Below are 27,995 nucleotides of genomic sequence, written 5' to 3'. Positions count from 1 at the left end.
ACCTAATAAAGTGTTCAGTGAGTCATATCATATCATACAGAGTTTATTCAAACTTCTTACTGAAAACCCCCCACATATTACAGATCTTCAGTCTTTTTTTTTTTTTTTTTTTTTAAAAGAAGAGAAAAGGGTCACATATTCAAGGTGTGCCAAACACCACCACAGACACCAATGTAAAGCTAACAAGTGACCAAACAATTCAACATATTTCATCCATCTTCTTCAGGGCTCCATGAGTAACCAGTCTGTGCAGCTTTCATTTTGTCCTTCCTCTGGTACCGGGACTACTGAAAACATGCAATCAATAAGCAGGAGGACAACTGCGGTGTCAGCGGCTCCGCACAAGGCTCTGCAGTGATCACTGCCAAGTCTGTCACCGCTTTGGGGTGCACGCAGGTGTAATCCACCTGGATGTGCAGCTTATTTGCCGATTCTCTGAACCACCCAGTCCTGCTGGCAGAGGGGGCAGCGGTTGTTCTGCTTCACCCACAGGGACATGCAGCAGTTATGGAAGGAGTGGTTGCATTCTCCCCACACAACTGAAACACAAAGGCAGAGCATAAGTGGCACATATTGAAAAACCATTTACAATAAGCTAAAAACAAAACACGACAGTCCTATTCATTAAAGGCATTTACCATGCAAAAATAGCACCCCAAGGATTAGATTAGGTGCCCTTTGATACCTTATATTTATATCAAAATGCTAATAAATTGTCATATAAAATCTCTGCTTTATATTTTAAAAGAAAGAAGTAAAAGGTTATTATCTTGTATTTTGCCTGGCTCAACGAGTTTGTCTAACAGCTCCAACTAGCTACTGTTAGCTTCTTTTTTCCCCCTTTTTTCTATAGATTAACCTGCCGAGTGTCTGTGCTGCTAATAAATATGTCAGTGCTGGCAGGGTCTTACCAACACAGTCCTCCTGTTTATTTTCCGCCTGGCATCGTAGACACGCATCTGAAAATGAAGAACAATGTTAGAGTACCTCCACACGCCGGGCCGTTCGGGTTTTAAAGGTACAAGTAGCCAAGTTAGCTCCGTTAGCTCCTTGGACTCACCCATTACTTGTACTCGGCAAATGGCACAAGTGTCACACTCAACGTCCCAGCTCCACATAGCTACAGCATTCCACTTCTTCAGGGAAAACATCTTGTCCCCACCCGACTTGGAGCCCGACGAAGTATTGTGAGAGAGGACTAAACCTGGCTCGTCGCCGTCATCCATCTCTGCCGCACTGTAAATACACGCAGCTTAGCTAGGCTAAACAAAATGGATGAAACAGCTGGGTGATGCTAGCGCCAATGCTAGCAGGTTTAGCATGTGTCTTGTCTCCATAGAGACAGAAGAGGGCACTGTTTACCAGGAATTATCCACGTCCCAAAGGAACCGCACACTGACTAGTCTCTGCTTCACTTTCTCATTTTGCAGGAAAAAGTTTAATCTTTGAAATACTGAATGTCCTCAATACTTTATGGTAACATAAAATAATTAAATCTTAAGAAGTATATTTAAAATACTGTGTAAAAGTCTTGAGGCGCTCCCATTTTTTATATTTCTCAAGAAAATACATTTGAAAAAACAGCATATAAGACAAAAACAGAATTAGTACAGTTCTAGCGAGTTTAAAAGTCAACCTTTATTTCTCAACACATTCTGAACTCTCTTAGGCAAACTTTCTTTTAATTTCTTTAAGCAGTCTTCAGGAATAGTTCTGCAGGCTTCTTGAAGGACATTCAAATCTCTTCTTTGGATGTTGGCTGCCTGTGTGTAGTGTTCTCGGTTAAAATGATCCCACATTGCCTCAATAATGTTGAGGTTCGGGCTCTGGGGAGGCCCATCCATGACTGATGGTCTTACAATGAGTGAGTCCAATATGTTTTTTGTCAACTAGATGTTTTCCACGTGGTACTGAATAGTGGATCAAAACATGATGGTATTTTCTGAGTTCATAATTACACCTATTTTGGTGAGATTACCAACACTACTGGCTGAAATGCAACCCCAGTTCAACAGTCGTAAACACTCACTGTTATGCCTCTCTCCTGACCTCCCTGTTTCACTTCCTTAACAATGGCTTCCTGACAGCCATTGTTAAGGCACACACACATTGGCAAGCTACATTGTAGCCACAGCTGCCCTGGGGCGCACTGACAGAGGCAAGGCTGCCGGACACTGGCGCCACCGGGCCCTCTGACCACCACCGGTAGGCACACATGGGGTTAGTATCTTGCCCAAGGATATTTGGCATGCAGCCAGGAGGCAGCCTGGGATCGAACCACCGACCTTCTGCCACCTGAGCTACAGCCACCCCACTGTAGCTCACCCCACTACCCAACAGTAGGATCAGCTGAAGGGCCAGTTGTCAGGTCTTGGTTGAATTTCATTGTTTATACATTTAACTAAAGACGTGTTTAAAAATGTTCAGGTACCAGGATTGGACTAAAAATAAATAAATAAATAAATAAATAAATAAATAAGGGATAAGCAAGAAGCTGTTTGATATTTTTGCTAAACTGTGTTTGTGATTGTTTTTTTTTATAGATCTCTGCAATAACCAAGAAGAAACTATAAAAATCTGTAGCCTACATATTCCGGGAGCTTTGAACCTTCCATTTAGACCCATATACTGATCAGTAAAGTGTATACTTAGGTCACAGAGCAACAATTTCAAGGATCATTTTGTGCAGCAAGGTGTGCAGAAACTGTCAGTTTTTCACCAAGAGATTAAATACACACCAATCAGGTCATTATGACCACTGTCATGAATTACACTAATCATCTCTTCAACACGGCACCTGACGGTGGTTGGGATAGATCAGTGAGTAAACACTTTGTCTTCAAAGTTGATGTGTTGGAAGAAGGAAAAATGGGCGAGTGTAAGGATTTGAGCGAGTTTGACAAGGGCCAAATTGTGGGAGCTAGACAACTACGTGAGAGCATCCCCATAACTGCAGCTCTTGTGGGGTGTTCCCGGTCTGCAGTGCTAAGTATCCTTCAAAAGTGGTCCAAGGAAAGGATAGTGGTGAACCATCGACAGGGTCGCCCGAACCAACAGATAACCTACTGCTAAACTGCTGAAAAAGTTAATGCTGGTTTTGATGGAACACAGTCAGAATACACATTTTGTTGTGTAGTGGGCTGTGTAGCTTCAGACCGGTCAGGATGCCCATACGGACTCCTTTCTACTGCCAAAAGCATGAACAATGAGCCTGTGAGAATCAGAACTGGACCAAGGAGGAGTGGAAGAAGGTGGTCTGGTCTAATGAATCACGTTTTCCTTTACTTTACGTGGATGGCTGGTGCATGTGTTGCTCACCTGGAGATCACCTGGCACCAGGATGCGCTATGGGAAAAAAGCAAGAGCCAGTGTGATGCTTCAAGCACAGTTTTGCTAGGAAACCTCAGGACCTGCCATCCATGTGGATGATAACTTGACACACACCACCAATATTGTTGCAGACTGCGTACACTGATTCATGGAAACGGTACTCCCTGATAGCTGTGGCCTCTAGAAGCACAACAATGAGTTTGAGGTGTTGACTTGGCCTCCAAATTCCACAGTTCCTCAATGCAATCGAGGAACTGTGGGATGTGCTGGAAAAACAAGTCTGATCTGTGGAGGCCTCACCTCATGACTTACAGAACTTAAAGGTTCTGTTGTTAACATCTTGGTGCCAGATACCACAGCACGCCTTCAGTGGAGTCCATGCCTCAATGGCTCAGTGCTGTTTTGGCAGCAAAATGGGGGCTGCCACAATATTAGGCAGGCGCTTATAATGCTATAAATGATTGGTGTATATACCTCTGTCAGAAAGATTTTTCTGTGTTCTGAATGCATGTTTTACAGCTGCAAACGCCTTTCACAAGCCTCCAACAACTAAACACAGATAACGTTTACCAAACAAAGATGGACTATGTTTAACATATGACTATACAACCTCCAATACACCAGTGCAAACACGCAAATGAAGAGAAGCAGTGAAATCATATAGTTCCTTTCCCATCCTCTTCTCAACTCAAAATTTAAAAGCAAGCAGACAAATGCTCCTGAAGGATTACATGTTTAAAGAATTTGAGGTGAAGCTGGAGCTTTGTCTGATGTCAACACTAGAAGGTCTTTAAATCACTTAAGATACTGCTTTTACCTCCTTATGTCACCTCATGTGACATCTCCATAAAATACGTTTGTTTCCTATATCCAGCTAACTGCTGGGATTTCTTTAACCACCGCTAATCAAACTCAGGTCGGTGGGGGACTGGAGCCTATCCCAGGCGTTACTAGGTGAGAGGCGGGGTACATTCTGGACAACTCAGCAGTCTATTATGAGCTAACAAGGAGAGGCAATCAGTCATGCTCACACTTACAAGTATGACCAACTTATAATCAGCAATTAACCTAACATGCATGTCTTTAGACTGTGGCAGGAAGTCGGGGTACTCGGGGAGAACCTGTGCAGACACAGAGGGAAGTATGCAAACTCCACACAGAAGTATCTGAACTGAAGACATCATAATGAGGTCAAGGGAGAGTGTGCTATCTGTGAGGTTCAATAGGACCCCAAGTATGAGACTGCTGCTCATCAGAGTGAGTAAAAACTCTGCAATCACAATTAGTGCATATACATACAGAGATTCCTTGATTTGTCAGTCAGATGTCACCTTGTTTGTGATCATTTTTTTTGAAAGTTAGTTTAGGATTATGAACCTGAAAGGACCACATCAGCAGACAGGTCAGGCTCTTTATTGGTTCAGCAGCAAATCTACTGTCCTGTCTTGAAGAGGAATCCCCAGTTAAAATCTAGTATTAAAAGCTTATTGGCCTAATTAAAAGACAAACTGTTGTTCATTGAAGTAATCTTTCCTCCAGGGCTATGACTCAAAACGGGTAACTTCTGATTTTAAGTAGAACTTTTTATATATATATATTTTAAGATACAGAGATCAATAAATTTAGAAATACGAATGAATTACCTTGTATTTAAACCATGGATTTTAAACACTGATTCCACACTCTGTGGTTGTATTTAAATGGCTGTATGATTGATATGATTAAAAAAGACCATAAGCCCCCCACATCTTTTAAAAGACCCGCAGTCTTTCTGTGCAAGATTTTCCAACAGGTACCCTGCGCAATAGTGAGCACGCCACTGTAAACGTGAGAACAAAACTGAACCACATCGATATCAAACTCACTCTGAACTGCTCTTCATTTTAAATCCTGATGCATGCTCGATCATCCATTCAGCACCAAGCTAGCCAGCGCATGGCTTTAGCTTGCTATTTAAAAGCAGATGATAGATTTTAAAGGACTAATAATGTGTGACTTTTTAATACAACAACACATATAATTGCTCTGATCTATAAAAATGACAAAATACCTCCTCACCTCAAAGTTTTTGACCGCGGTAAAGTGAGCCGTCATTTGTGAGCCGCGGTCAAGCCAGCCGCCTCCTATCCGCCGCATAAATTTCCTTGCGCTTTTACACCAGTCTTTACGGTAGCGCCTTTTCGCTTTATATCCTGATTGAAAGCCTAGACTCGCGCACACATGCACGCGCGTGAACAGTAACACACACGCGCGCACACAAATTACAATGGAACAGCCCAATACAGCCATCGTGACAGTCTGGTTGCATATTCAAAAATTCATTAAAAATCATTCTTAAAAGTTGATGCCAAGCTTTCAACACAATCCTCTTCTCGGACACCTACTTTACCTCTGGGCCAGTTTTTACCCAGATTTACTGTAATATTACTCAGAAATCACAGTAAACTCATATTCAGTGCAATACAGTCAATGCACTACAATTATGTTTATTTCAAAAATTCATTAAAAGTCATCCTGAATAGTTGAGGTCCAACTTTCAACACATCCCCCCTCTGGGACACCTACTGTACCTGTGTGCCAATTTTCATCCAGATTTACTGTAGAATTCCTCAGAAATTAAAGGGTACTTGTATTCAATGCAATACAGTCAATACAATAGAATTATGTCAATTTTCAAAAATTCATTAAAAATCATCCTGAGTAGTTGATGTACAACTTTCAACACATCCCCCCTCTGGGACACCTACTGTACCTGTGTGCCAGGTTTCAGCCCGATTTACTGTAGAATTCATCAGAAATTAAAGGAAACTTATATTCAATTCAATACAGTCAATACAATAGAATTATGTCAATTTTCAAAAATTCATTAAAAATCATCCTGAGTAGTTGATGTACAACTTTCAACACATCCCCCCTCTGGGACACCTACTGTACCTGTGTGCCAAGTTTCATCCAGATTTACTGTAGAATTCCTCAGAAATTAATGGAAACATTTATTCAATCTAATACAGCCAATGCACTACAATTGCGTCAATTTTCAGAAATTCATTAAAAATCATCCTGAGTAGTTGATGTACAACTTTCAACACATCCCTCCTCTAGGACACCTACTGTACCTGTGTGCCAGGTTTCAGCCAGATTTACTGTAGAATTCCTCAGAAATTAAAGGGTACTTGTATCCAATGCAGTTGGCCAATACACTACAATTATGGAAATTTCAGAAATTCATTAAAAATCATCCTGAGTAGTTGAGGTCCAACTTTTAACACATCCCTCCTCCGGGAAACCTGCTGTACGTCTGGGCCAAGTTTCAGCCAGATTTACTGTAATATTCTTCAGAAATTGCAGGGAACTTATGTTCAGTGCAAGAAAGGCTGAAAGACGACCACCACTGAACAAGACACACAAGCTGAAACGTCAAGACTGGGCCAAGAAATATCTCAAGACTGATTTTTCTAAGGTTTTATGGACTGATGAAATGAGAGTGAGTCTTGATGGGCCAGATGGATGGGCCCGTGGCTGGATTGGTAAAGGGCAGAGAGCTCCAGTCCGACTCAGACGCCAGCAAGGTGGAGGTGGAGTACTGGTTTGGGCTGGTATCATTAAAGATGAACTTGTGGGGCCTTTTCGGGTTGAGGATGGAGTCAAGCTCAACTCCCAGTCCTACTGCCGGTTTCTGGAAGACACCTTCTTCAAGCAGTGGTACAGGAAGAAGTCTGCATCCTTCAAGAAAAACATGATTTTCATGCAGGACAATGCTCCATCACACGCGTCCAAGTACTCCACAGCGTGGCTGGCAAGAAAGGGTATAAAAGAAGAAAAACTAATGACATGGCCTCCTTGTTCACCTGATCTGAACCCCATTGAGAACCTGTGGTCCATCATCAAATGTGAGATTTACAAGGAGGGAAAACAGTACACCTCTCTAAACAGTGTCTGGGAGGCTGTGGTTGCTGCTGCACGCAATGTTGATGGTGAACAGATCAAAACACTGACAGAATCCATGGATGGCAGGCTTTTGAGTGTCCTTGCAAAGAAAGGTGGCTATATTGGTCGCTGATTTGTTGTTGTTTTGTTTTTGAATGTCGGCGAGGATTCCGCACGGCACTCCCCTCCATTCACCTCGCGAATCTCCGCTCTCTTCCAAACAAAGTCGACGAATTACTGCTCTTAAACCGGACTAACAAGGACTTTGCACGCTCTGCTGCCCTCTGCTTCACTGAAACCTGGCTCAGTGAGCGAGTCCCAGACGCTGTCTTAAATCTGCCGGGCTTCCAACTTCACCGGGCGGACCGCGAAACAGAGCTCTCAGGGAAAACAAAGGGTGGTGGAGTCTGCTTCTACATTAATGAAGGTTGGTGTACTGATGTCACAGTGTTACAGAAACACTGCAGCCTACACTTGGAAAGTTTTCTCATCAACTGTAAACCTTTTTATTCACCGCGGGAGTTTTCTTCCTTCATGCTGGTCGGAGTTTACATCCCTCCACAGGCCAACGCGAACAACGCACTGTGCGAGCTGGCTGACCAGATTACTACCCTGGAGAGGAAATTCCCGGATTCCTTTACAATTATTCTTGGGGATTTTAACAGAGCAAACCTAAACTACGAACTCCCTAAATACAGACAGCATATAGACTGCCCCACCAGGGACAACATCATACTGGATCACTGCTACACCACTCTAAAAGATGCCTATCGCTCTGTGCCCCGGGCAGCTTTGGGACATTCTGATCACTGCATGGTCCATCTTATTCCAGTTTATAGGCAAAAACTCAAACGTGCCAAGCCTGTAGTCAAAACTGTGAAGAAGTGGACTAACACAGCAAAGCAGGAACTGCAGGACTGTTTTGACCTAGATGAGCTCACGGACACTGTGACATCATACATCAGTTTCTGTGAAGACGTGTGTGTGCCAACAAAGACCTTTTGCACATACAACAACAATAAACCATGGTTCACTCCTAAACTCCAACATCTTCGCAAGGCCAAGGAGGACGCTTACAGAAGTGGTGACAGGGTCCTGTACAAGCAAGCCAGGAACACACTGACCAAGGAGATCAAAGCAGCTAAAAGGATCTACTCCCAGAAGCTGGAAGAACGGCTCTCAGCCAACGACCCTGCGTCAGTGTGGAGGGGCCTGCAGGAAATCACCAGCTACAGACGCCCCCCACCCACTATTGAAGCAAACAAAGACCTGGCCAACGAGTTAAACACTTTCTATTGCAGGTTTGAGACGGACAGACTCCCATGCCCCACCCTCCCCTCCCCAGGGACATTGCTTCAGACATTGACCCCCAACACACCTTCCACCTCTCCCCCCTTCACCCTGCCCCTCCCCAATCAAGACTCAACGACCACCCCCACCCTCCCCAATCCAGACTCAACGACCACCACCACCCTCTCCAACCCAGACTCAATGACCTCCACCACACCTCTCACCCCCCTTTCCTCCTCCCTGAAACTAAGAATACACACTCAGGATGTGAGCCGACTATTCCAGAAACAGAAGCCCAGGAAAGCCCCCGGACCAGATGGCGTCTCACCCTCCTGCCTCAAAACCTGTGCTGAACAGCTGGCTCCCATCTTTACTCGCATCTTCAACAGATCCCTGGAGCTGTGTGAAGTTCCCTCCTGCTTCAAACGCTCCACCATCATCCCTGTTCCCAAGAAACCCACCATCACAGGACTGGATGACTACAGACCTGTCGCCTTGACGTCTGTGGTCATGAAATCCTTCGAACGACTGGTGTTAGCCCATCTGAAAGACATTACAGGCCACCAGCTGGACCCTCTGCAGTTTGCCTACCGGGCAAACAGGTCAGTGGATGATGCAGTGAACACGGGGCTGCATTACATCCTGCAACACCTTGACTGCCCGGGAACTTATGCCAGGGTCCTGTTTGTGGACTTTAGTTCGGCTTTTAACACCATTGTGCCTGAACTTCTTTCCTCCAAACTCTCCCAGCTCAGCGTGTCACCAGCTACCTGTCAGTGGATCACCAGCTTCCTGACAGACAGAAAGCAACAAGTGAAGCTGGGGGAGATCACCTCTGAAACCCGGTCCCTCAGTATTGGTGCCCTCAAGGATGTGTCCTCTCACCACTACTGTTCTCCCTCTACACTAACGACTGCACCTCCAATAACTCTGCTGTCAAACTCCTAAAGTTTGCAGATGACACCACTGTCATTGGCCTCATTCAAGATGGTGATGAGTCTGCATACCGGCAGGAAGTTGAGCGGCTGGTACTCTGGTGCAGTCAGCACAATCTGGAGCTGAACACTCTTAAGACTGTAGAGATGACAGTGGACTTCAGGAGACATCCCTCAACTCTGCTCCCCCTCACCATATCAGACAGCCCTGTGACGACTGTGAAGATCTTCAAGTTCCTGGGTACAACCATCTCCCAGGACCTGAAGTGGGAGACCAACATCAACTCCATCCTCAAAAAGACCCAGCAGAGGATGTACTTCCTGAGACAACTGGGGAAGTACAGTCTTCCACAGGAGCTGCTGATCCAGTTCTACACTGCGGTCATTGTCCTGTGTCTGTCCTGTGCTCCTCCATCACAGTCTGGTATGGAGCAGCCACTAAACAGGACAGGAGCAGACTGCAGCGGACTGTACGGGCAGCAGAAAGGATCATCAGCGCCCCCCCCCTGCCCTCCATCCAGGATCTGTACCTCTCAAGAACCAGGAAACGGGCAGGGAAAATCATCGCAGACCCCTCACACCCTGCACACAGACTTTTTGATCTGCTGCCCTCTAGCAGACGGTACAGAAGCCTGCAGACCAGGACCACCCGACACAGGAACAGTTTCTTTCCCCTCGCCATCTCCCTTCTTAACAGTTGACCTGTCACACTGCTCCCACTGCCAGACTGCAACTGCACCTTATGTACATTTTGTAGTATTCATTCCACCTCATTCATTTCTGTATTTTATGTATATAAGGTTAGATTCGTTATTTATAGTTGGTTTACATAGCTTTGTGTATGTATGTGTAATGTGTATATATAGACACTTGTGTGTGTGTGTGTGTGTGTGTGTGTGTGTGTGTGTGTGTGTGTGTGTGTGTGTGTGTGTGTGTGTGTGTGTGTGTGTGTGTGAGATTTACATTGCTGTGCTTGAGAGCCACCATCTACCGGAACCAAATTCCCTGTATGTGTCTGCACATATACAGTGGGGCAAAAAAGTATTTAGTCAGCCACCGATTGTGCAAGTTCCCCCACTTAAAATGATGACAGAGGTCAGTAATTTGCACCAGAGGTACACTTCAACTGTGAGAGACAGAATGTGAAAAAAAAATCCATGAATTCACATGGTAGGATTTGTAAAGAATTTATTCGTAAATCAGGGTGGAAAATAAGTATTTGGTCACCTCAAACAAGGAAAATCTCTGGCTCTCACAGACCTGTAACGTCTTCTGTAAGAAGCTTTTCTGTCCCCCACTCGTTACCTGTATGAATGGCACCTGTTTGAACTCATCATCTGTATAAAAGACACCTGTCCACAGCCTCAAACAGTCAGACTCCAAACTCCACCATGGCCAAGACCAAAGAGCTTTCGAAGGACACCAGGAAAAGTATTGTAGACCTGCACCAGACTGGGAAGAGTGAATCTACAATAGGCAAGCAGCTTGGTGTGAAAAAATCAACTGTGGGAGCAATCATCAGAAAATGGAAGACATACAAGACCACTGATAATCTCCCTCGATCTGGGGCTCCACGCAAGATCTCATCCCGTGGGGTCAAAATGATCATGAGAACAGTGAGCAAAGATCCCAGAACCACACGGGGGGACCTGGTGAATGACCTGCAGAGAGCTGGGACCAAAGTAACAAAGGTCACCATCAGTAACACACTACAACGGCAGGGAATCAAATCCCGCAGTGCCAGACGTGTTCCGCTGCTGAAGCCAGTGCATGTCCAGGCCCGTCTGAAGTTTGCCAGAGAGCACATGGATGATACAGCAGAGGATTGGGAGAATGTCATGTGGTCAGATGAAACCAAAGTAGAACTTTTGGTATAAACTCAACTCGTCGTGTTTGGAGGAAGAAGAATACTCAGTTGCATCCCAAGAACACCATACCTACTGTGAAGCATGGGGGTGGAAACATCATGCTATGGGGCTGTTTTTCTGCCAAGGGGACAGGACGACTGATCCGTGTTAAGGACAGAATGAATGGGGCCATGTATCGTGAGATTTTGAGCCAAAACCTCCTTCCATCAGTGAGAACTTTGAAGATGAAACGAGGCTGGGTCTTCCAACATGACAATGATCCAAAACACACCGCCCGGGCAACAAAGGAGTGGCTCCATAAGAAGCATTTGAAAGTCCTGGAGTGGCCTAGCCAGTCTCCAGACCTCAACCCCATAGAAAATCTGTGGCGGGAGTTGAAAGTCCGTGTTGCTCGGCGACAGCCCCAAAACATCACTGCTCTCGAGAAGATCTGCATGGAGGAATGGGCCAAAATACCAGCTACTGTGTGTGCAAACCTGGTAAAGACCTATAGTAAACGTTTGACCTCTGTTATTGCCAACAAAGGTTATGTTACAAAGTATTGAGTTGTATTTTTGTTATTGACCAAATACTTATTTTCCACCCTGATTTACGAATAAATTCTTTACAAATCCTACCATGTGGATTCATGGATTTTTTTTTCACATTCTGTCTCTCACAGTTGAAGTGTACCTCTGGTGCAAATTACTGACCTCTGTCATCATTTTAGGTGGGGGAACTTGCACAATCGGTGGCTGACTAAATACTTTTTTGCCCCACTGTACTTGGCCAATAAACACGATTCTGATTCTGATTCTGATTCTGAGATGTATATTTGTGAATGTGGAGATGTTATATTGGTTTCACTGGTAAAAATAAATAATTGAAATGGGTATATATTTGTTTTTTGTGAAGTTGCCTAATAATTATGCACAGTAATAGTCACCTGCACACACAGATATCCCCCTAAAATAACTAAAAAAAAAAAAAAAAAAAAAAACTACTTCCAAAAACATTCAGCTTTGATATTAATGAGTCTTTTGGGTTCATTGAGAACATGGTTGTTGTTCAATAATAAAATTATTCCTCAAAAATACAACTTGCCTAATAATTCTGCACTCCCTTTAGGTCTGTTGACAGAGCTCTGTACAGGTCTGCTCGAGCTGACCTGAAAAGGGGTCCCACCTGTCCAGCAACAACACATGGCATGGAATAATAGACATCATAAACCACAGAGGCAGAACTGTGAAAACAGAAAACCTGAGTGTGCAGCTAGAAGAGGACATAAACAGCTTCTTTGCCCGCTTTGAAACACCACAACAGCAGCATTCATCTGCCTCAGCCCTGCTCCCATCCTCATCCTCACCTGGTTCCTGCACCGCTCCATTCACTGTAACGGAGCACGATGTCAGATGAGTGTTCCTAGCAGTGAACCCCAGGAAGGCGTCCAGACGGAATACGTGGTAAAGTGCTAAGACCATGTGCCCACCAGCTCACCCTCATCTCCACCAGAATCTTCAACCTCTCACTGGATGAAGCAGCCATCCCATCCTGTCTAAAATCAGCCACAATCATCCCAGTACCAAAGAAGTCTCCCATCACCAGCCTGAACTATTATTGCCCTGTGGCCCTCACACCGGTAATCATGAAACTAGTCCTTCAGCACACCAAGGATTACCTCCCCCCAGAATTCGACCCCCACCAGTTTGCATACCGTGCAAACAGATTCACAGAAGATGCCATCACCCTCCACTCGGTGCTGAGTCACCTAGAACAGCGGCAGAGCTACGCCAGAATGCTCTTTGTGGACTACAGCTCACCCTTCCACCACTCGCCCATTGAGAGCCTACTAACTTACTGCATCACAGTATGGTACAGCAGCTGCACTAAGGCGGATAGAGCCACCCTCCCAGCATGTTTGCAATGAGTAGGAGATGCTCTGTATCTCACTGTACAACTGTATAGTGACAAAGGTATTGGGTTCTTTTCTAAAAATTGCTATAAACAGAGGAACCCAAACTGATGAAAAGTGGCGAATATTTTTTTTCAAATGACTATTTTTAGTGGATTTTTGATATAGAAGCAGAATGACAGAATGTTAAAAGAAGTTACTTTTAGTCATTCTAAGCTGGGCATTGCGTTCTCTGGCTGTTCAAAGCCATGGAACTTTAGACTTTCCAAGCAAATAATGATGGCCATACTGATGTTCTTTTCAGTACATTTTACTTTATGTTCATTTTCATTTTTATGATGTTTCTATTTTTACATAATTTCTCCCACATAGCAAAATTGGTATGGCCTGGATCTGTCCCACACAATGTGCTTACACATGGCCTGCGTACCGCAAAGAATGACGGCCCTATGGTGGCCCAGATCTGGTTTACCAGAGGTGGCCCACACATGAGCCAGCACAAGGCCAGTTGCAGACACACTGCTGGCCCTGTGCTGGCCCAGAACAGTTTCAGCTCTGGCCCCAGATGTCAGCCTAATGTGTACCTTAGCCATGTAAGCCATGTAATAACAACATGTGCTGGAACATAATAGTGCAAAAGTAACATGACGAAACTCTGTTCAGACAGTGAATGGACTGATTCTTATACAGCACTTTTTTACTCACCCATATTACTCAAAGTGCTCTATACAACATGTCACATTCACCCAATCAGGCCAAATGTGGCATGCCATCACATAAACAGTGCCATCTTACCATGCCAGAAGTCAGCCAGCAGTGCCGGCTTGACACCAGATCCAGGCAAGACCCGTCTGCTATGTGGGATGACTTGTTCTTTTGGCATTTTAGTTGTGGATTGTGTTTGGACTGTGTCTCTTGCCCTTTCAGTATTGTTTCCTTGTGCTTCTAAGTGTCCCTTTGTTTCTTTTTAGGTTATGTAGTATGGGTTAGAGATATTTTGTATGTTGTTTTCGTTTAATAAATCCACCTTTTGGATTATTCCCTGATGTGCCTGAGTTCTGTTATTTAGTGTCACTTTGAAAGGACACACATCCAGCATTGACATATAATTGTTCTTTCAATTTTTGATAAAGATTACAGTGAATTGAGATGTAACTTGGCCCAGAGGTACGGTAGGACGCCCAGAGTAAGAAAGTGTTGAAAGTTGGACCTCAACTATTATGGGTGATTTTTAATGAATTTTTGAAATTTCCATAATTGTAGTGTATTGACTGTATTGAATTGAATAAATGTTTCCATTCATTTCTGAGGAGTTCTACAGTAAATCTGGCTGAAACTTGGCACACAGGTACAGTAGGTGTCCCAGAGGGGGGATGTGTTGAAAGTTGGACATCAACTACTCAGGATGATTTTTAATGAATTTTTGAAAATTGACATAATTCTATTGTATTGACTGTATTGAATTGAATATAAGTTTCCATTAATTTCTGAGGAATTCTACAGTAAATCTGGATGAAACCTGGCACACAGGTACAGTAGGTGTCCCAGAGGAGGGATGTGTTGAAAGTTGTACATCAACTACTCAGGATGATTTTTAATGAATTTCTGAAAATTGACGCAATTGTAGTGCATTGGCTGTATTAGATTGAATAAATGTTTCCATTAATTTCTGAGGAATTCTACAGTAAATCTGGATGAAACTTGGCACACAGGTACAGTAGGTGTCCCAGAGGGGGGATGTGTTGAAAGTTGGACCTCAACTATTCAGGATGACTTTTAATGAATTTTTGAAATAAACATAATTGTAGTGCATTGACTGTATTGCACTGAATATGAGTTTACTGTGATTTCTGAGTAATATTACAGTAAATCTGGGTAAAAACTGGCCCAGAGGTAAAGTAGGTGTCCGAGAAGAGGATTGTGTTGAAAGCTTGGCATCAACTTTTAAGAATGATTTTTAATGAATTTTTGAATATGCAACCAGACTGTCACGATGGCTGTATTGGGCTGTTCCATTGTAATTTGTGTGCGCGCGTGCATGTGACTGTTCACGCGCGTGCATGTGTGCGCGAGTCTAGGCTTTCAATCAGGATATAAAGCGAAAAGGCGCTACCGTAAAGACTGGTGTAAAAGCGCAAGGAAATTTATGCGGCGGATAGGAGGCGGCTGGCTTGACCGCGGCTCACAAATGACGGCTCACTTTACCGCAGTAAGTTTTGTATGAGCGCAAAATGTACACATAGTTAATAAAACCACGCCTACGCGTGCAAAGAAAATATGTGACATTAATACATTAGACATGCACCAGCTCTCGGGCAGCCACGTGCTTTTATTTGATTTACAACTCGGGATTGTAAAGGGTCCCAGTGTTATTACCTAATTTAACTGTCAAGTGACTTTCCAGCTGAAGTTCACGGTTCCGACCGTGCTTGAACGCATCGGACGCAGGAGCTCTCCTCTCTCACTGAAGTTGAGCTGCTACACTCATGCAGCTGATGCTTGTGCAGCTCAAACGACTGTTCAAGTGAACGGCTGTTTGCATTCATCAGAAGCTGTCGGAGGGAAATCTGTGTTTCAAAGGAGGATTTATGGTCTGGATTCAGGGAACAGCACCGGGTCGGGACAAACGGAGCCCACAGAGCCGAGCAACAGGTAAGAGAGCGGTGGTGGCATCACAGCTGGATGGGACAGGAGTATTAAACTTGACTGATCATAATAATTCAAATCCCCTTGGATCCAGTTTACTTAATTGTTTTGTTGCTTTTAATCCAATCACGTTTTTGATAAGGCAGGTGAAGTGTTATTTGTTGCAGCACAGTTTGGGGTTTTCACAGAAGCTCAGTGATAAAGGCTGTCAGTAAAACTGATGGTGGTGTTGTAATCATGTCCATAAAGTGTGAAGGTCACGGGAGGAGATGAATCTCACTGCTCCTGTGCTTTTAATGTCACATAAACAAGGAAAGAGACAGGAAGCTACATGAACCCTTTCTGCTGTGTTTGTGTGAGCTTTAACTTTTGTCAGTAAACTTCACTAAAGTTTATCTTTCCTGCTTCCTTATAAGAGCTAAAAGATGCTGAACTTTGCATTGTTACACGTTCTAATGTTGTGCTCCAGTGTAACCCTGATATTGTTCCCTAAATTGTGTTTTAAAGTGCACAGATGTTTCCTTTGTTGGCTGCCACTGATATTGTGCGCGCTTTCATGGTTTCTTTGTCCAGTGTTCAGAAACCGTGGATTCAAGTCCATTTCCATGCCTCATTTTATTGAGCTGTAAATATTTCATGGCATGTGAACTAAACAAGATGGGTGTCTGTGGTTGGGTAATAGTTTTCGCAATAAAAGTCAAATAAATGAAATCCAGATAAACAAAATAAACTAAGTTGGGCAGCTGTCGAGATTTGAACCGGCACTGTAACGTTTTAATATGACTGAAACTATGTTTATTTCTTTGTTTGCTGGCTGGCAGACATCATGGTGAAGGTCAGGCGAGCTCTACGGCTGGTGCTGGGCATGCTCAGTCTGTCCCTGCTGCTAGTGGTGCTGGGGGTCTACACAACGACCCGAACAGAGAGCCTGAATGTGACTGGCTATGCATCTGGAGTTATTGTAAGCTGTTTTTAAAAAAAAAAAATCATATTTGATTTTATTTAGTGAGACATCTGGTTGATACGACTAAAGAAATGTAAAAAGTTGTCAGGAGGAACAGGAAAGCATCTCAAGCTGCAGTAGCCAAAGGTTTTGCCTCACTCGGTGCAGATTTGGTAACCTTCATCTGAGTGTGAAATTAATTATGGACGGCTGTATTGATTTATATATATTGATTGATCATTTTAAACTCTTTGCATCTGTTTGGTTTGTAACAAACCGTATGCTTTTAAATTTGGTCCTTTGGATGATTTCTTCAGCTCACCCTTGGATCCTTCCTGGGACTTCTGGGACTCTGGCTGGAAGAAAACCGCAGGCAGCTGGTATGTTCAGCCCTCCCTGCGTCTCTTTAATAGGAATAAATGCAACACGTACATTAAAACAAAAAGCTCTGAAGACGTCTCACTAGTGACAGCACATTATTTTACAGTAACAATGTAACCAATTATAAGACACTGTCATTGGGCTGTTTTCAGTAAGTAAAAAGAAAAAAAATGTATTTTTTTAGGAAAGCGGCACCGATCTGCCTTTATCCAATGGGTGTAGAGTGAGCTAATCCTGGTTTTGTCTGCAGTTATTTGAACTTGTGTGTGTTTCTCTGATAGAAATTCTAATATAAAAAATCCTAAACTGTGAAAAACACCATTAAAAAACTGAGTGTAGCACAAAAGTTGGTTTAAAAAAAGGCAAAATAATGTGAATATCGTCACATGACCTAGACTTTACTACTCAAATGAGGAGAAATAATGTGAAACAGACAATAGATGTTTTTCTGGTTTCTTTCAGTTTAAGTATTCATCACCCACACTTTACGATATATCAAAGGAAGCTTTCAAAACACTTCTAGGTTATGTGAAAACCAGCAGCTTATCCTGTCAACAAAGAGAAAAAAGGCGTTGACGACTTTCACTCTGCTTGGATTTGGTCCAGTTTGGATTTTGATCATATCATCTTAGCTGGTGAGCCGCCACAGAAACAGAAACATCATTTGATCCTATTTTGCGTTGAATCGGTGAAAAATGCCAAAGATAAACACAGTTTGACAGCCTTAAACAGACAAGTGGAGGACAAAAGAAGAAGTGGCAGGTCTAAAAACAACTATCTGAAAATCGTGTTTTTAAGAAATAGGGAAAAGAAAATCCAGCAAAGAGCTGACACATGACCTGAGAGACCTTAAGCTGATCCGTCCACTGTTCACTGAAGCCTTGGCAGTAATGATCTCAGTGGAAGTTTGAAATTTCTGGTCCAAATCATCTTCAAGAAAAAGTCAGAAGAGGTACAAAAGTGAGTGTCTACAGCCATCTGTTAAACATGGTGGAGAAAATAGTAAAATCATACTTGGATAGAAAAAGCACACAGTGGAACACCATCAGTCATGGACTGGCCTCCACAGAACCCACAGCTCAACATCACTGAAGCAGAGTGGGATCATCTTGACAGAGAACAGAACAAAAGGCTGCCAACATCCAAAGAAGAGCTTTGAATGTCCTTCAACAAGCCTGGAGAACTGTTCCTGAAGACTGCTTAAAGAAATGACAAGAAAGCTGCCTGAGAGAGTTCAGCCTGTGTTAAGAATAAAGGTGGTCATACCAAAGACTGACTTCAAAAGCTCATTGGAATTATCCACATGCTGTTTTTGCCTCATATGCTGTATTTCCACGTCTGTTTCCAAATGTTTCAGTAAATCGATGCAGCTATTTCCCATTTTCCTGGCAAAATATAAAGAAATTAAGTTTGGCTCAAGACTTTTGCACAGTACTGTTTATATAATTAACAGGTTCCACCTTTAAAAAAATGTCTTTCATAATATTTTACGCCTCTCAAAGTTCGGTTTTTCAAAAAACACGGTTTTAAGTGCTTCGTGAGGAAACCTAATAGCTTCACACCTACGATACACGATCCACATGAAAAAACGCTTATGTGTTGGAGAGAAAGAAAAAAACTTTTCCTCAGCTTTTCTCTGCATTCCTGTCAGGCTTCCCTCCAGCCTTTCATCTGGCACAAATCTTACGTTATAGCGCTCTCATTTGTGTTTTCACCTTTGCTTCTCCTCCAGCTGACCGCTGCCATTGTCTTTCTCAGTTTCGGGATCGTCGTCTCTTCTGTGTGCTTGGTGATCGACGGCGTCTGCATTGCCTTAAATATGGTGAGATACCTACACTTGCTTGTAACCTCAGCAGATGGCTGCACAGTTAACTGAAGACTGTGAAGCAATAATAAAGGACCATGCTGACCTCGTGTTACAGTTTCAAATCGGACTGAGTGAATTTTGGAAGAGACCGTTTTATTCGACTTCAAACTTACCACTGTTTGCACCGAATAAAGATTGATTTGAATGGTTCTGGGTGAAATGTTGTGGATTGTTTCTCATGTTAACTTTTGCCAGGACATGCGGCCACTGAAAGCAGGGAGATGTCAGTATTACAGCAGCGGCAACTGCTACATCTATGAGAATTTCTACACTTCTGTGAGTAGAGACACGCTGAAGGAAAACATTATCCTGTGACTAATTCAGATACATAGTCACAACCAGTCTGGATAGATTCGAATGTGCAGGATAAACCTCCAGTTGTGTTGTCTGTATGTTTGTGAGCTTGTGGTTCGCTGCCCAGGTGTCGTGTTGGAGTCTAAAGGAGTCTTGTACCATGACGGTAAGAAGTGGAACCTGTTACTGCTGCGACCTGTATGACTGCGCCAAGTGAGACATTTAATCATTAGTATTCAGTAATCTATGTCATATGTGATCACAGATTGAACAAAATGATAGACACGTTCATATACATCCATACGTTTTGGGGCAAAAACACCTTTTTTTGCATTTTCTCTGTTCACCATCACAGTGGACTTTAAATCAAACTATTAAAGTGTAAATTTGCAGCTTTAATTCAAGGGGTTTAACAAAAGTACTGCATTAACTCTTTATGCATTATAGTCGTTTTTGTACAGTCCCCATTGTGAAATGCCCAAAAGTAATCACATAGTTGTGTGACGAGCAGGTTTATGGTCAGGTGAAGCCTGTTTCCTTATTAATTCATGACAAAATCAGCAAACATCTGAAGTTGATTCAAATTCTTGAAATTGCATTTGGTTGCTGTTCAGTGGAGAGCTCGACATCCAATGAGTTGTCAGCAGAGATAAGTTAGGTCATCATTAAAAAACTAAATAAACCTACAAGACAGAGAGATGGGAGTGACCAAATCATTGTTAAAATGAATTGGATTGGATTGAGCAGCTCAGCGACACCATAAGGCTTTAACCCCTTCAGTTAAAGCTGAAAGTCTGAACTTCAGTCACAAATATCCTGATCATCCGACTTTTATGTGTTTTGTCTTACAAATCATTGGAACTAACCTGCTCTGTGGCTTTGTTATGCAGTGGAGGCTACCTCAGCAACTACTATGAATTTGTTGGAGTAGAAAGCTGTGAGGAAGTCTTTACAGTGTACATTTTAATTTGGACCCTCGCCGGCCTCAACCTCGTGGCCTTCTTCACAGGAATACTCACCACAGCAGTGCTGGGCAGCATTAGAGAGTTGGTAAGACATTCACAGCAACCTGTGTGTCATCTACATAACAGTGAACCTAAATGTTATATTTCCTGAAAATACTGCAGAGAGGAAGGAGAAAGAAAATAAAGAGCAGAGGTCCCGGGACTGAACCCTGTGGCACACCACAATTAATTGTAGTAGATTGTGATCTGTGTGCATGTATTTACACAAACTACCTTGAACAAAAAAGTGCAACAACACAAAATGTGGTGGATTTTAAAGCTGCACTAGTTGATTTATGACCTGTAGAGCAGGCAGCAAACTGACATCAGACGTCAAACTCACCTTTTTGCACCACGGACCGGTTTATGTCCGACATGACCGGCCTTTAAGGTGTCACGGATAAATACAACAAAATAAAGCCAGTACCGGTACCCAAAAAATTACGATTTATTCATCACACACGGGAAAAGACCCAGGGAAACCAAGTTAATGATAAAAACGATTTTAAAAAATAACAACCGTCAAAATTTCACACCCGTGTGACTTTCTCACAGATTGTTGTTTCAACTACAGGTGGACACATAATGACACCTACATTCATTGAGGAGACCTTGATTCAAATAAAACGTCTAAAAAAAAGTGTTGCCTGCAAGGTGTGGGGAGGGGTGTCTAAATAAAGTTAAGGGAGAAATTTGCCCATTATGTCCTCCTTCGAAGATGGCGGTTGATTGCTAGCAGATATTTCAGGCTAAGGTAACCCTTTAATGTATTTATTACTCTGTCATATCTCAGCCAATGTTGTCCTGTCGCTTCAGTTGCTCTGCTCAGATTTTTAAAAATGTTTAATTTTTAAATTTTCCATTTGGAAACATAAAACAGCCAGCAACAGTTGCAAGACTTTAGCGTAAATAGCACGATAGCAGGCATGTATACTGTAGGGGAGAGATTAATGTTTCGTCTTTACCCCTCACCAGTGCAGAGAGAGCAAAACAGAAAGGAAAACGGATAACAGGAGAAGGAAAACACTGGAAAGCGAGCGTGGATCATGGCACCATCTGCTCTCACGTTCCTGCTGCACAGTATGCAGTAGCCTAGTGCAGTTGTTCAAAAGGCCAAAAATGATTCCCTCCCAAATATAAAATAAAACCGTCTCACTTTTACAAATTCCCTAGATACTGGTCATTCAACACTGAGTCAGACTAAACTCAACACTGTGAAAATGGAAAAATAATTCTGACTGCATGAAGTGCAGCATCTTAAAGCCAAGCCAAACAGCCATAAAATCTGTCTCTCATCTCTTTGCGTGCCTTGACTGTAAGAAGTGATTACATCCAACCACAGAATACAGCCTTCCCACTCCTGACCTCCCTACCTCACTTTCTGTACACGGATAAAAAGATCCCAATAAAATAAATAAGTGTCAAAAAGTATGTTATTAATGATGAAAGGTGGTTTGATATTATGGTTTTTCTAATATTAAAAAAAGAAAATCACACAAATCATGCAGACTCCATCACATTTTGAATCACGGGCAGCACATTGTAATACTCACATGTGCTCCTCGCTTCAAGATCATTCTCTCCTGTTTAAAAGAGAAAAACTCTCGCACTGGCTTTACTCATTCATAAGTAGTTTCGTCATCTTATTGTAGCTGCATTTCTTTTTCTTTGTTGAAGTTTCCACTGGAGCGTGCCAGCTTTGTGGTGACTCATGCTCTTCCCTGTTGTGTGGGCAGTGAGATCAGGCTGACCCCAGATGACAGCCTTATTTATTGTTGTAACAACCTCTGCATTAAAGAAAAACTTTAGGAAATGTGTCTGAATTGCAGCGCTAACTGTTGAAAACTAGAACCAATCAAAATTTGGGACGTGCGGGATGAGAGGCAAGAAATAAAAGTGCTAGATAAGATAAGATAAGATAACCTTTATTAGTCCCACACATGGGAAATTTGTTTTGTCACAGCAGGAAGTGGACAGTGCAAAAGTTATGATGCAAAAATTAGAATACAATAAGAATAAATACAGTACACAGCTGTACAGAATAGAATAAAATAATATACTATATACAGTAGAATAAAATAGAATAAAAATATACAATAAGATAAAAATAGAATACGAATGCTATATACAACTGAGTAAAAATACAACGATGCCAGAAAAGATTATTGCACTTAGTGTTATTGCACATGTGTGGATGTGTGTGTTTGTTCAGTTAAAGTCTTTGTTGTGGAGTCTGACAGCAGTGGGGAGGAAAGACCTGCGAAATCTCTCCGTCCCACACCGTGGGTGCCGCAGTCTCCCACTGAAGGAGCTGCTCAGTGCTGTCACAGTCTGCTGCATGGGGTGGGAGATGTTGTCCAACAGGGATGACAGCTTAGCCGCTGTTCTCCTGTCACTCACCACCTCCACTGGGTCCAGAGGGCATCCTAGAACAGAGCTGGCCCTTCGGATCACCCTGTTCAGTCTCTTCCTGTCCCCAGCAGAGATGCTGCCGCCCCAGCAGACCACACCATAAAAGATAGCAGAAGCCACCACAGAGTCATAGAAGGTCTTCAGGAGTGGGCCCTCCACCCCAAACGACCTGAGTCTCCGCAGCAGGTACAGCCTGCTCTGCCCTTTTCTGTAGAGGGCGTCTGAGTTATGAGTCCAGTCCAGTCTGTTGTTCAGATGAACACCAAGGTACCTGTAGCTGTCCACAGCCTCAATGTCCATACCTTGGATGTTCAGTGGTTGCAGTGGAGAATGCTTGTGCCTGCGGAAGTCTACCACCAGCTCCTTGGTTTTACTGGCGTTGATCTGGAGGTAGTTCAGCTGGCACCAGTCCACAAAGTCTTGAGTCAGTCCTCTGTACTCCTTGTCGTCCCCATCAGTGATGAGGCCGACTATTGCAGAGTCATCAGAGAACTTCTGCAGGAAGCACTGGGTGGAATTGTGGGAGAAGTCTGCAGTGTAGATGGTGAAGAGGAACGGAGCCAGAACCGTTCCCTGTGGGGCCCCCGTACTGCAGACGACCCTGTCCGACACACAGCCCTGAGTCCTCACATACTGTGGTCGGTCGGTGAGGTAGTCCAAAATCCAGGTAGTGAGGTGATGGTCCACTCCAGAGTTCTCCAGCTTGTCCTTCAGAACCGAGGGAAGAATAGTGTTGAAGGCACTGGAGAAATCAAAGAACATGATTCTCACAGTGCTTCCAGCGGTCTCCAGGTGAGCGAGGGAACGATGTAGGAGGTGAATGACGGCATCATCCGCTCCAATGCCAGGCTGGTAGGCAAACTGAAGTGGGTCCAGTGATGAGCTTGTTAGGCGCCGAAGCTGAGCCAGGACCAACCGCTCCAGGGTCTTCATCAGGTGGGATGTCAGAGCCACCGGCCTGTAGCTGTTGAGGTCCTTGGGGCGTGAAGTCTTTGGCACTGGTACAACACAGGAGGTTTTCCAGAGCTGTGGGACTCTTCCCAACCTCAGGCTCAGGTTGAAGAGGTGCTCCATCACCCCACACAGTTGGTCCGCGCAGGACCTGACGACTGAGTCCCGCATGAAGCGGACACCTGATTGCTGTGCAGCCAGAAAATTGTAGTCAGACCACGTGTTGCATTGACACTGTGGTGTACAAGAGCATTGATTTGTCTGCATAATAAACTCTCCCTTACCTCTCATGCATGTCTTGAATGGTCTCTCATAAAAGTTAAATACAAGGAGAGTGATGCAATAACAATGTTCCTGAGACTGCTTGGCAGGCGGTTCTATCAGCAGAGGCTAACAGAGCTGTCTCTGATCCGCTAAACCTCAGTCCATCGGTAACGTTTATCAGTTCAAAAGACTTTTCCCACCAAACTAAAATCAAAGCTTAGAAAAAAAAAACTATTTTCAGAAGCGTTATGTTGCAGCTTCATCACATCGGTGTTGTTTTCACTTTGAGAGATAAGAACAAGAACAAATCAAAGACAAATGTTTTTCACTTCCTTCAATATATCATGTTCAGTGACAGTTTCCACAGAAGACATTGTTGATGCATAAGATAAGATGCAGTCAGTCTGATGTCAGTTTGCTAATGAATGGGGTCAAGTTGGCAATTATATGCAATCTGTTTCCAATAATAGAACAGTTCCCTGAGATAAATCATCAAAAATCACATATCTGCTGTCCTGCTACCCTGAAACCAGAATACGGCCGCTGAGTCAAGCAACCTTGACAGCCAGAGATAGAGATTTTGTAGAGACCCGACACACTGTTCCCGTGTTGCTTAATCGTTTTTATTGATTTTGCACACGAACACTGTTTCCCTGGTTCGGCACAAGCGTCCGCTAGCGTTCCAGCTGTCTCGCGCTATCCCGTCTCTGATCTCCAACCTCACTATAAAAAGGGGGAAACCTGATTAGTTAGATCATGTCCACCTGTCGCTCCAACCTCCCTGGCACTGCTCCTTGAGCTCACTGTACCACCCCTCCCCTGCAGCTGACCCAGGGACCACACCTCCGCCACAGTCAAGATAAGTGTGCCCAGTGTTGGATGGTTTATCAGTTTAGTGGATTTACTGTAAGTTATCTCAGGATGGTGTACGTGTTCGTACTATTCCCAGTATATTTTAATTTATTTAATAAAATATCAATATTTGGTGTCCCAATATCAACTGATTTTTTCCCCTTCTTTGCACTTACCTAATATCATGTGTGTGTGTTTCCCTTTCTTTGCCTCAGTGGAGCAGCAGCCCTGTGGCTGATCCCTCTGAGAAAACAGCATCTTCCCCAACAGCTCCTCTGCTGATGGACGCCAATATACACACAGCACACCAGCTCCACCCAGTCAATGTGAGGTCAACACCGTCTCTCTCACACACACACACGCCAACACACAGAGATACAATTACAAATATATAGTGGCTGTGTGAAGTCTAAACTGTTTCTCGTGTAAACTTCTCGACTGGCCAGCAAACCTCTCTGTTTCCTCCCTATATTAAAAATTCCTTTAAAGCTAATTGTGGTTTCAAAGTGTCACACAAAATGATTTCATGCAGAATTTTTCAGTGTTTCTTTATGATGGACTTTGGAGACCATGGTGTAACTTATCAGCCACAATACTAAAACACTCATAGGTGAAGTGATTTTCTTGTCATGATAGTACCTGTTAGGGGGTGAGATATACATCAGTCAGCAAAGGAATAAATTTAGAAGGTGAGGCGGTAGAAGCTGGAAAATTGGGAAAATGTAAGGATCTAAGAGACTTTTCCAGGGGGAGTCAGAGGACGTCAAAAATGGCAGGCCTTGTGGAGTATTGTGGATATGATGAGCAAAAGTGGATCCAGAAGGACAGCCGGTGAACCAACGAGGGCATCAGAGGAAGTGTGATGATCTGGGCAAACAGATTCTGCCAGGAAACCATGCTTGTCCTGGCCTTCATGTGGATGTTACACTATATTCCAAAAGTATTTGCTTATCTGCCTTCAAACGCATATGAACTCGAGTGACGTCTATAACAGCTTCAACTCTTCTGGGAAGACTTTCCACAAGGTTTCAGAGTGTGTTTGTGGGAGTTTTTGACCATTTAAGGTCAGACACTGATGTCGGAGGCCTGGATCACAGTCTAAGCTCTAATTCATCCCGAAGGTGCTCTACTGGGTTGAGGTCAGGACTCACCAAACTCGCTCATCCACGTCTTTATGGACCTTGCTTTGCGCACTGGTGTGCAGTCATATTGGAACAGGAAGGGACCATCCCCAAACTTTTCTCACAAACTTGGGAAAATGAAATTCTCCAAAATGTCCTGGACCATTCTCATGGCAACTGCCAAAGCCAGGCTCATCCATCAGATTGCCAGGCAGAGAAGCACGAATCGTCACTCCAGAGAACACATCTCCACTGCTCTGGAGTCCAGTGGTAGTGTTGCTTGCTTTGAGGAAAAGAAAAAAGTCAGAGGAAATTCTTTACATCTCAATCCAACCAAACATCTGACAGATGTGTCACAAAAACAAGTTGAAGATTTTACAGGATCGGCTGCTGAGATATCAAAGACCGCTTTTAAACTTTTACCTGAAAAACTATTCTTACAGTCATTCACAGATCTGCATCCTTCACTGAGGCCCAGTGCAGGCAGTAGTGTTTCTTGTTTCTTTGCATGTTGGCATTCGTTCATTGTGGCTACAGCAATAAATTCCTGTTCAGTATGAATGTTTTTTAAAGGTCATGCTGTGATTTTCACTACAGATACAAGTTTGTTTTGAATGTAGTGTACCCCAAAAGAGCTCAAAGATCATGGCTAAGATGATGTAATAATAGCATCTAGTTCTGGTTCTGACAGGAACACACTCAGAGGTGAACCTGCAAGTGTTTAGTGACAACCACAGTAATGTCACATCGTTTCCAGCAGCACATTTCAAAAAGAAGTGTGCTTTGATTTGCATGAGTTGTGGTTCTGATCGATCCAAATCCAGATGCAAATCTTGTTTGTTCACATTTAAAACACAGCACTGCGTTCAGTTTTTTTAGTACCCCGTGGGGTTTCGGTCTGTTAATTATGCTTGGAGAAGTGTTAGTTAGCTAGTATGAAGGAGATTATAAGTTTAAAATAAATGAGGAAATTCTTTTTTTTTTTTTTTTGAGAAGGCCACACACAAGTGTTTAGGTGGAAAACAATCAGGGGAAGCCAAAGCTCTGTTTTAAATCTTCACGGGCCCTTTCTAATCCAGAAACCTAGTGTTTTCCACGAACCGCAGCTCTGTTGACCACCCACATCGGAGCAATTTATTGGCTGCATCTTAATAAAATAAACCCACGTGTTTACAACCAATAATGCTGAATGTTCCATCAGAACAATTAACAAGGCTTCTGCAGGTTTGATCTTAAACAACAGTTCGACTGAAACAACGAGCTGTCTGTGAAGGCCCGTGAAAAAGGGGGCCTCGAGTCGGGGTTTTAAACTCAAATGCATCAAAAGGGACCGGGTAGGCTCTACAGTGCTTCAGCTGTTTTCTTTTTTATAACATAACGGGTTATAAAACTAATAATTTATTTGAAAAGTGTGAGTTTTCACTCAGAAGCTGTGAAGTCTGTGGTTAATGTCTCTTTTCCCTTGTCCTGCTCTCCCAGGGAGGATCGTCGTTTTGCTCTTCAGCAGAGAAGGCCAACCCGCCTCCCTTCGCCCCACTGGCCGGCGTGCCGCCTTGCAGAGCCCACGGCATGTCTGTGTGAGCAGCAGATTCACGGGACGATGCCTCGTTATTGTTGGGTGCATTTTAAACAGCAGATGCAGCTTAAAGCGGACATGCAGAAGTTTAATGGAAAGCGTCTGCAGCTACTTTACATTATATGCAAAGAAGAAAACAGCTTACCTAAAGCCTTTGAGTGTAAAATGTTTGCAAATGCAGTGCTTTGTCCTATAAATCTTTTCATTGTGGACTTTGTGCATAAAAGGCTTCCTTTTTCCCCTGACACCAGGCAGAGTTAAAACTTTGCATGACCTAAATGTCTCATAGAAGATATATCGCTGATATTACTCGATGATGAATAAACAGATTGAAACAGATCAGTGTGGTTTATTTAAATTACAACAGACAGTTTTTCACCCTCTCTGTGGTGTAGCTGGAGCAGGAGATGCACACGTAAGAAGCGCAACACATAGAAAGACTG

At 43.3% G+C, this 27,995-nt stretch overlaps 2 protein-coding genes across 7 annotated transcripts; one reads left to right on the top strand and one right to left on the bottom strand.

Annotated features, from left to right (window-relative positions):
* Nucleotides 1–27: 27 nt before the first annotated feature.
* On the bottom strand, nt 28–5,490 carry rnf7 (ring finger protein 7). 2 transcript variants are annotated; one of them, XM_082503726.1, is made up of 4 exons: nt 5,389–5,490; nt 1,061–1,236; nt 912–959; nt 28–539 (listed from the first exon to the last, which is right to left on the bottom strand). In XM_082503726.1, the coding sequence occupies exons 2-4, from the start codon at nt 1,224–1,226 to the stop codon at nt 421–423; spliced, it is 333 nt and encodes a 110-aa protein (XP_082359852.1). In that variant the 5' UTR covers nt 1,227–1,236; nt 5,389–5,490; the 3' UTR covers nt 28–420. The 2 variants fall into 2 exon arrangements, with proteins under 2 accessions (XP_082359852.1, XP_082359853.1); XM_082503727.1 differs by lacking the exon at nt 5,389–5,490 and adding an exon at nt 3,319–3,339.
* On the top strand, nt 3,708–27,884 carry LOC309688193 (transmembrane protein 255B). 5 transcript variants are annotated; one of them, XM_082503722.1, is made up of 10 exons: nt 3,708–4,587; nt 15,794–15,893; nt 16,709–16,848; nt 17,148–17,210; nt 18,944–19,033; nt 19,274–19,354; nt 19,500–19,585; nt 20,263–20,422; nt 25,071–25,181; nt 27,456–27,884. In XM_082503722.1, exons 1-10 carry the CDS (start codon nt 4,516–4,518, stop codon nt 27,555–27,557), a joined length of 1,005 nt encoding a protein of 334 aa, XP_082359848.1. In that variant the 5' UTR covers nt 3,708–4,515; the 3' UTR covers nt 27,558–27,884. The 5 variants fall into 5 exon arrangements, with proteins under 5 accessions (XP_082359848.1, XP_082359847.1, XP_082359850.1 ...); XM_082503721.1 differs by having other exon boundaries at nt 15,791–15,893; XM_082503723.1 differs by lacking the exon at nt 3,708–4,587 and adding an exon at nt 15,333–15,450 and having other exon boundaries at nt 15,791–15,893.
* The last annotated feature ends 111 nt before the right edge of the window (nt 27,885–27,995 follow it).

This window comes from Aulonocara stuartgranti (genome assembly GCF_965226115.1).
Source record: "Aulonocara stuartgranti genome assembly, chromosome: 14".
Classification (NCBI taxonomy): domain Eukaryota; kingdom Metazoa; phylum Chordata; class Actinopteri; order Cichliformes; family Cichlidae; genus Aulonocara; species Aulonocara stuartgranti.
This window is presented reverse-complemented; position numbering and strand designations above follow the sequence as displayed.

Coding starts and splice junctions, on each gene's coding strand:
- LOC309688193 (XM_082503721.1), top strand. CDS start 4,516: ATGAGGTCAAGGGAGAGTGTGCTATCTGTGAGGTTCAATAGGACCCCA. Junction 17,211..18,943: donor AAGAAAACCGCAGGCAGCTG/GTATGTTCAGCC, acceptor CTTCTCCTCCAG/CTGACCGCTGCCATTGTCTT. Junction 19,355..19,499: donor ATGAGAATTTCTACACTTCT/GTGAGTAGAGAC, acceptor TTCGCTGCCCAG/GTGTCGTGTTGGAGTCTAAA.
- rnf7 (XM_082503726.1), bottom strand. CDS start 1,226: ATGGATGACGGCGACGAGCCAGGTTTAGTCCTCTCTCACAATACTTCG. Junction 960..1,060: donor TTGCCGAGTACAAGTAATGG/GTGAGTCCAAGG, acceptor CTTCATTTTCAG/ATGCGTGTCTACGATGCCAG. Junction 540..911: donor TAAACAGGAGGACTGTGTTG/GTAAGACCCTGC, acceptor TTTGTGTTTCAG/TTGTGTGGGGAGAATGCAAC.